Source organism: Gossypium raimondii, chromosome 10 (assembly GCF_025698545.1).
Source record: "Gossypium raimondii isolate GPD5lz chromosome 10, ASM2569854v1, whole genome shotgun sequence".
Classification (NCBI taxonomy): domain Eukaryota; kingdom Viridiplantae; phylum Streptophyta; class Magnoliopsida; order Malvales; family Malvaceae; genus Gossypium; species Gossypium raimondii.
Genome location: NC_068574.1, coordinates 9,951,991 through 9,961,198, shown reverse-complemented (window position 1 = coordinate 9,961,198; position 9,208 = coordinate 9,951,991). Strand labels below are relative to the sequence as shown.

The following is a 9,208-nucleotide window of genomic DNA, read 5'->3' as shown; positions in this document are numbered from 1 at the left end:
AAATTAACAATACATAAAATATTTTAAAACTTAAATATAATAATAAATAATATTTAAATAATTTATTATAATGATAGATTATATTTAAATATTTTAATATAATGATAAAAGGGAATTTTTAAATATTTTTTAACAAAATATTTAAATAATTTAATATAAAATATAAATTAATCTAATTTTTATAAACCTTTTAAATAATTAATAAAAATAAGGGTATTTCATAAGCTAAAAGCCCAAAATCACCTCCCAACATTACAATTGAGCGGAAAAACACTTTTTCACTATAATTTTAACTCTAAACCAGGCGGCCTCCATTTTTTATACCCCAAAATCAATGAGAGGAAAAAAATTGTAATGGCCCAATCCTAATTAAAAGCCCAAATAACCTTTCATTTCTCGATCTGTCTCATGCCTATGTTATGCTATTGTATGCTATGCTTATAAAAGGAGGATTGGAATAAACCAGAAAGAACTTGTAAGAGATAAAGCAAGCAGGACTTTATACAGAAGCAATCCACCAAAACAAAATCTGAAAACTTTTATCTCACTGCTGATGATCGTAGATGGTTCGTCGCCACTGCCTTTGAAGAGGAGAAGATTCACTAGCATTGATTCCATGGAGGCTGAATCGGCCAAGGTATTTCCTTTTTATGAAAAAGAAGAATTAATTTATTGATTTTAATTTCATTTTTCGAGTTCAAAATCTTGTTTCTAATGATATTTCGATCTGGGTTTTTCCATGATAATTGATTCGTGTGATGGGTCTAGTTCTTTTTGTTATTTATTCGATTGGGTTTTTTTTAATCTCTTGAATTTAGATGCTTCGGAACAGTGAACGAAAGATTTAACTCTGAAAAAAAGAGAGAGAATTTAGCTTCACTCTGATGCAATTTTAGTGGCGTGAATTAGTTAGGACGCACTGTTGTACTAGTTGAATTCAAGTCCTTAAACAAAACAAATTACTGAAATTAGCCAAATTGTGATGGAATTAAGCTTCAATTTGGTCTCTTTTGCCATCTTTATTAATAGTTTGAATGGTTTAGGGTTCATAAACTGATGATGGCATCGATGAGGACAGCTATAGTTGGTCAGTAGCATCATTCCTTTTTGGCTATGTTATTATCGTCCAAAATCCAAATATTTGGAAAAACATAGGAAAAAATTGAGCATTCCCATATTAGTCACGACAGTTACCCTTAGTCTTAACAACATAACTTTTTGGTATTTAGTTGAATTAAATAGTTAATGAGTAATTAGATAAAAGGGAAATCTTGGGGTAAAAAAAAAAAAACAATTACTGCTTTGAATAAGTACCAAGTAATTTGAAGTTATAAATTTTTACTACTTGATTCAATTCTTTGAGTGAAGTAACCTTATTTTAGGAATATAAGTGCACATGGAATTGTGGAGTCTTGTTCTCATTTGGTCCAACTTCACGTTTGTGCTCCTTTTGGTCTTTGTAGAAAAGATATGTAGATATTGGAAAGGATCTCAACTGTATCATTTTTTTTCTTCATGATACTTGCATTAAGAGGAGAATTTTAAGTCCGACCTCCACACACTGTTGTATATTATGAATCATATATAGTCTTCATAGATGCCAAGTCATTGGTTTTGATAATTGGTGAAAATATCATTATTTATGACTTCTGATTTTGTGCTCCTTTAACTTGTTTGGTATGCAGTATAATGTTATTTATTTCTGATTTCCTTTGAATGATTTTAGGCCAAGCTCGCTGCTGCAAAAGAGAAATTTGGACGGGAAATTCGTGTTTTTGAAACTGCTAGTCTGCTTCCAACACAAGATGGAGTGCCCAACACTGGTATGACCTACCAAAACATGTTTCTGGAGTTCTGACTTTCCTATTAACTAGAAGTGCCTGTTCGTTTGTGTAAATTGATAAATGCAATGTTTTTATTTATTTATTTTCTGAGCAGAGGAGCCAGATGACTTCTATGATTTCACCGCGGAAGATTATTATCGACTAATGGCAAGTAAAAAAGAAGGTACTTTGTTGATGAATATTAAATCATAATCAGTTTTATCCTCTCAACTTGGTTTATTTATTTTTACTGATTGAGTTTTGATTTAGTTATGTCAAAGTAACCATGGCTTGTATTTGTCTTGAAAAGGACATGTATAGGCACAATTTTTTGTACAAGGTTCCCATTTCGTAAAAATTCATGGTAACCTGGATATTTTGGAAAGGGTTTAGAAATATATTTACATGTTTCTTAGTGGATATGATTATAAACAGATAAGCACTTGAAAACAAGAAAAATCCGAGAAGCAGAAGAGGCTGCTCGAAGATCAAGAATAACAAAGGTACTTGCTACTCCTTTGGAATCTTTTCATTGTTTATGTGTTAAGAGTGCTTGGATCCCAATGATGAGAGAACTTTTTCAAGGATGAGTAGTGAATCTTAGAGTAGGGTTGGTGTAGTTGTACTTTACTTTTCATTAAGTTTATATGTTCATGTTCAGGCTGTTGTAAGGATTCGCTTTCCAGATAACCACACATTAGAGCTTACATTTCATCCATCCGAGACACTTCAAAGCTTGGTTGACCTTATTTCTAAATTGATTGCTCGACCAGATTTGCCATTCTACTTATGTAAGCATATTTCGGAGTGAACTTTTGGTCAGTTATGTAAATTCTAGCTGGATGTTTCAGAGTGAAGCCTACACCTTGGACGTCTAATATCTAATGTTTCAGATACTACGCCTCCTAAGAAGCAAATAAAGGACATGACACAGGATTTCTACTCTGCCGGTTTCATTCCTGGTGCAATCCTGTATTTTTCGTATGATCTGCCAAAAGGTTTGTGCATGGTTTCACATGTATGCATTGTTTAATCCTGCAGTAAGTCATATCTCATCATTGAGTCTTAACCTTATTGTCATACTTATGACTTATGTTACTCTTGACTTCATTTTTCGTGAACTACACTCATGTTTGACACATATATGGAATAGGCATGGGGATAGGACCCTTCAAATACATGGAAGAACTTGTAAAAATTGAACATGCTCATATTAGATAGTATCAAATACATTTTTCCGATACAAACATTCAAGTCCAAGTAACATAGCTTATGATTGGCTGGTGCAGAGTTGTGTCCATGAATACTTATTTATGTTGTCATTACCATGTATAACATTCAAATTTTCTATTTTTTCTGTTATTGGCATATTTAACATTGGCTTAATTTCATGTTTAGCATGTAATAAACCACACAGTAAGGTGGTTGTCTAATTGTCTAAATACTTACTAGACATGCTAAATACAACTCTGTAGAAGTCCCCTGAGAATATTCACTGAATTTCATAGTTCTTATAGTTGAATACATAGTTTTTATCCCTGAACTGACACCTTTCTTTGAAATGTTTAGGTGAGGATGCTGCAGCTGCAAATTCAGGCCCCTTTCTTCAGGAAGAGATCATGTCTTTGAAAGGTTTGGAAGTCATTGCTGGAGCTGAGCAGCCAGAGTCACTTCAATCTGCCCCTGAGCCTGCTTCTGCCAGTGCAGTGCCATCCCCTGCTGTGCACGAGAGCAAGCCTACCGAGAAAAAACCTGCCAAGCCAAAGTGGTTCAAAATGTGAGTTGACAACTGCAAAAGTGAGCTTCTTATTCTTTTTATATCACTTTTTTGTCCTTTTTCAATCTGTGTGATTTCCGTCCATGTCTACACAGCGATTCTGAAAGCTTTATCCTGCAGGTGAGCTTCGGCACATGATCTCAACATTAATAGATTTCGAGAAGCGGTTAACTTGATTGTCAGATCAAATGATAAAGTTTGTTCAATGGCAGTGACTAACAGGTGACTCTATGTGAAGGATATTAACACTTCTACAAAGTTTGATGTGAATGTTTTGCTCTGTTGAACTTCTTTTTTTACAGTTTGATAATTGCTTCCTTTTGCTTCGATATTTCAAGCCCGTGGAACTCTGAGTAAAAATTTCATGCTGAAACCAATGTCCGGATATCTGGGCTTTAGCCAAAGTTCAACAATCATTTTAGAGGTGGTTGGATTGGTTACTAGTTACCACCTTAATGTTTTATGTGAGGAATGGTCTTACAATTGTAGGTCAATGAGACACCAAAATTTCTATTCATATTTAGGCATTTGGCATGCGGATGTCAAAATTCTCTATCTGAGCTTCAAATGCAACCGTCTAATATAAGTAACAAATCTATGTTACTAAAATTTGGGCGTTGGTGTATTGATATATGTTAGAGACGGATGTGTTTAGTTTCTGTTTTTCTAAGATTTATTTGTATTTGGAGGGTCACGTCAATTCCCGATATGTAATGACGGTGAGTGAAAAAATGATATTCAGTAAGTGTAAGCCTGAAGTTTGAAAATCAGTAGTATATACAGAAGAAACGGCCGCGTGAGGAAGGGGTTCATTAAGCAATTCATTAAAAGATGTATCATGTGAAACTCAATTAGTTTATGCACTGAATTTCAATTATCATTTTTAAGTTGCAGCCTCCATTGTCTTATCTGTACGAGTTGATATGTGATTGTGGATGTCTCTCCTTGGACCTCGAATGAGCACATCTAATTGTTCTCGTCATGAGCTTTTTCACTGTTTTGTTTATTTTATTTTCAGGACGATTGATTCAATTTTATTTTACTCCATTTTATTGTGGAGAGCTGGGGATGAAACCAAGTAACCAGAGGTTAGTTTTTAGTTTTGGAATCACTGTCCTTGAGTCACCCCATCATTGGTGTGACAGCTCTGCTACCCGCAGAGTCTGATATCTGATGATTATGAAAATTAGCGGATCTTTTGGAGTTATAGGTCCCATTGAGGTACAAAGTAGGAATGACACTGAAACCATCTTTCAATAGTTAGGAGCGATCTATATTTTGATTACTTCTTCGGTTTGGGCGGGTCAACACTATTCTATACTAATTCTGCTATTTTTTTAATAAAAATTCACAACCGAATAACCAAAGTTTTATTAAAAATAGATAGGGTAAACTAGCCATTAGTTGATCACTAAATTTCAAAAAAATTACAAAATAATCAAGTTTTCATTTAGTCTCATTAATTGCATCAATAGTAAGCTATTCTTTTTTTTTTATGAAACAGTTTTAAACATCATAAATCAAGATTCAAACAATCATTTTTTCTAATCTTCAACATTGATGGTTAAATCAAGTAGAACATGAGTATGTACCTTTTACCCCTCAATTCGTGATCAAAACATATACTTATTAGTTGACCTCAGGCATAGTTTATCAAAAAAATAATATTAATAAAATAATGTTTTACTCGTGTTTCAATCAGTTTAGGTTTGGACGTGGGTCTCGGACTTTTAGTCAAAATAGAAAACAATTTTAGGATTGATTTCCCTCGAAAGATCTAAATATTAAACCCTAAATCGAACACAGAACTGGGTGATGCTTGAACTAGTTTCAAGCAAGTAAAAAGTCGGAGAAAAATAAGAAACCAATACCACCAAGCGAAGATGATGCATGTTCTTAACAATTATCTATATTCACTACTAATTTAACATTTAAAATTATTTTACTTAAACAGCCAATTGAGTCAATTGAATCGGTAATTAACGGTCACACCGATCTGACCTCTAGCCTAGTTCTTTTTAAGATTAATCTTCATAAAAGATAATCTAATTCCTTTCCATAGTAACAGCTAAATCAGCAATGCCATTCAAAAGTTTGGTTAGACACCATATCAATATGACACCTTAGTTTCTGCACTATGACATAATAAAAAAGGCTGAAATGTGCAGGAATAAAGCACAACTATGTTGCTTGGACTTAGGTGTAGGTGTGAGTATGCATTTAGGTGGTTTTTGGAAGATCATATTTGGGTAGGGGTTGGACATTGATACACAGCAAAGTTATTGTTGAACAGTCTATCTGAAGACTTGTTGATTTGAGACAATTCAGAAAAGTGTCATATAGCAAACAAACTAATCAACAGTTCCGACAAAAATTGGAAGACAAATAGTAAGTAACCTCCTTGTTTTAACATCAAGACATTTTCAGCAAGTTCAAGTGATGGTTTCCACCAACATGAAGACAACAATGTCAGCAAATACACACTTAAAACATTTATGGGGTATGAAAATTACCATCACTCAAGCAGCTGTCAAGGCCTCGATGGGTTCATAGCAAGAAGCATGTTCTGACCACCAGGCAGGTATGCCACATTCGGTGACCTCGCAAGAGTTGCAGCGATTTCCCTCGATGCTTCGATCCTCCTCAGCTCAATCAGCCCCATACCAGCAGTTGCAGTTGCTTCAGAAATCAACTTTGCAGCCTCGCTTTCTCCTTCTGCACGGATGATAGCAGCCCTCCTCTCCTGATCAGCTTTTGCCACAACATACTTCGACCTCTCTGCCTCCTGTTGTGCCACCTGTTTCTGCTCCACTGCCCTCGAGAACTCAGAACCATATGACAAATGCGTGATTGCAACATCGGCTAGCTCAATGTTGAAGTCCCTTGCACGCTGTGTCAGAGAATTCCGGACCAAGGCCGACACTTGGGGACGCTCGGTGAGAAGCTGATCAGCATTGAACTGTGCAACCACAGCTTTCAAGACCTCATTGCCAATGGAGGGAAGCACTTTCTCATCATACTCTAGACCAAGGTGTTGATAAATTTCAGGAAGTTTCTCCACCTTTTCGCAAAAATAACATCAATCAAACATTAATATTCAAAAAGATAACCAAACCCATGGGTTCATAAGCATAATCATACAATAAAAGCTACATTGGTATGCATTTTTTGAACAAGTTGAAAAGCACATTAACTTTGATTCCATTGATATAATGAACAAGCAAATCAAGAACCTTCATTAACCCATTTCATAAAATCATCCAAAAACATCAAAATTTGTTAGTAATTCATCAAAAAAACAAAAACAAAAACCATAAATCAAACGAACCTATTAAACCTAAAGAACAAAAAGAAATTGCTAGATTACCTTAGGTTTAGAAAGAACTCGAAGGGTAAGATTAACCATTTGGAGATCCTTAGTTCCAGAGACAGATGAGAAGGTATGGGGCTTCATGCGGATATCATAGATGAAAGGTTTCTGGAGCCATGGGATCAAAAAGTGAGTTCCTTCATCGGCCGTTTTTTCCAATACTCCCCTTAGACGGTCAAATATCACCGCTCTTTGGCCGCCGTCGACTGTGTACATAGAAGCGTTGAGGACAGTGGCGCCAGCGCCGAGACCAAAAGCGGCGCGTGCGAGGTTGGTCAAGAAAGAGACTGCGGCTTGGTTGCTACCCATTTTGCCTGAATTTCTTTGCTTACTTCTGCTGGGTTTTAGGTTTCAATGGCGAAAAGTGTGGGTTTTTATTAGGGTTTATCTTTTTTTTTCCCTATTTTTAAATAAAACAGTTGGGCTTGGGCTTTTGGTCCAAATTTGAGAATTTTGTCAATTTTGATTATAAAATTTTGGCTATTTTGTCATGTGAAATATTATTCATGTATTTTTAAAACATCAAATATATATAGTAAAAATCATGTGTTAAAAATACTATATATATTTTATGAATATATTTTTATAATATATATATAGAAATTATATTATAAATAAATTATAATATTTTTACGGTATTAACATTCATATAAAAATGAGGCGGAAATGAATAAGATAATTTTTGGTTCTCTACACTCTATTATTGATGCGGAACACCGGATCTAGACACAAGAGAAACATAAATTAGAAATAAAAACAAGAATAATAAATAAAATTAGTTAAGTAACAATAATAATAAAAGGATAGATTTGCCCTATGGAACCCTTGGTTAACTTGCAACCAAAAACGCCAAAGATTGAGCGGCTCCCTACGAAACCCCTAGAAGAAGAACCTCTAGAAACACCGATGAAGGGGAAGAAATTTGAATATTTGTAACTCCGAAATACCCTCGAAAGTAACAAACTCCAAACTAAATAGCAAGAGAAGAATCACTCTACTCTCAAAAATTTGCCTCACACAAATTTGGAAGAAAACAAATACTCTCTTTTTTATGTCCTCCAATGTGTAGAAAACAAGCCTATTTATAGGCAAATTACAAGAGTAATTGAATCCTAATAAAAACTCTTTAAAGAGTAATTGAATCCTAATAAAACTCTTTAAAATTATCTAAGAAAATAAATAAATAATAACCTAACCAATAAAATTACTTAACTCATAAATGATGTGTCTCAACCAATGAGAATTAAGTAAATAATAATAATAAGATACATAAAAGATTAATCCACCAATTTATGGGCTTTCACTATTCCAAGATTGGTCCAGTGAATTGCATTCTCATATTTGTCAATGTCACGAACATGATGAATTAAATTTGTAGCAACAAAGTCTTGGACAAAAGCATTCATCTTTGATTTTAATTGTCGTGCCTTGCTTCGAGTGATTAGACCACAAGGAAAAACAACCCCTTAAGTGTCACCTCTTTGGCTCGTATCACTCTCCCCCTCTTCAAGAAGATTCGTCCTCGAATCTGAACCTACATCAAATTCAAAAGGAGAAAGATCAGAAACATTGAAAGTAGCACTAACACTATACTCACCAGGAAGATCGATGCGATAAGCATTGTCATTTATTTTCTCGAGTACTTGGAATGGTCCATCTCCTCGTGCATCAAGTTTATTCTTTCTCTTAGAAGGAAATTGTTTCTTCCTCATATGCACCCATACCCAATCTCCAGGTTCAAACAAGACTTGCTTTCGCCCTTTATTAGCTCGATGTGTATTGGACTCATTCTTTTTCTCAATGGCTTTAGGAGCCTTCTCATGGATCTCTTTTACTAAATCAGCTTTCCTTTCATTATCTAAATTAGCAATCTCATTCAAATGTAAAGGAAGCAAATCTAAAACAGTAAGTGGATTAAAGCCATATACAATCTCAAAAGGAGTAAAACCTGTGGAAGAATGAATAGAACGATTATAAGCAAACTCAACATAGGGTATTCATTCTTCCCAAGATTTAACATTCTTACCTATTATGGCTCTAAGCAAAGATCCCAAAACTCGATTTACCACCTCGGTTTGACCATCAGTTTGAGGGTGGCATGTAGTAGCGTAAAGTAGTTTAGTACCTAACTTACCCCATAACACCTTCCAAAAGTGGCTAAGAAATTTTGCATCTCTATTGGAAACGATAGTCCTTGGGATTCCATGTAATCTCACAACTTCACGGAAAAATAGATCG

The 9,208-nt window shown here is 34.7% G+C and overlaps 2 protein-coding genes across 3 annotated transcripts; one reads left to right on the top strand and one right to left on the bottom strand.

Moving 5' to 3' along the window:
* The first annotated feature begins 456 nt into the window (after positions 1-456).
* LOC105775838 (plant UBX domain-containing protein 1) lies at positions 457-4,487 on the top strand. Of its 2 annotated transcripts, none has more exons than XM_012598350.2 (8): positions 457-637; positions 1,727-1,823; positions 1,939-2,007; positions 2,259-2,326; positions 2,485-2,614; positions 2,717-2,821; positions 3,393-3,600; positions 3,721-4,487. In XM_012598350.2, exons 1-8 carry the CDS (start codon positions 554-556, stop codon positions 3,722-3,724), a joined length of 765 nt encoding a protein of 254 aa, XP_012453804.1. In that variant the 5' UTR covers positions 457-553; the 3' UTR covers positions 3,725-4,487. The 2 variants fall into 2 exon arrangements, with proteins under 2 accessions (XP_012453804.1, XP_012453805.1); XM_012598351.2 differs by having other exon boundaries at positions 3,393-3,620.
* A 1,487-nt stretch (positions 4,488-5,974) lies between these two features.
* Positions 5,975-7,347, bottom strand: LOC105775836 (prohibitin-3, mitochondrial). The gene is made up of 2 exons (XM_012598349.2): positions 6,968-7,347; positions 5,975-6,661 (listed from the first exon to the last, which is right to left on the bottom strand). The coding sequence occupies exons 1-2, from the start codon at positions 7,277-7,279 to the stop codon at positions 6,131-6,133; spliced, it is 843 nt and encodes a 280-aa protein (XP_012453803.1). The 5' UTR covers positions 7,280-7,347; the 3' UTR covers positions 5,975-6,130.
* Positions 7,348-9,208: the final 1,861 nt, after the last annotated feature.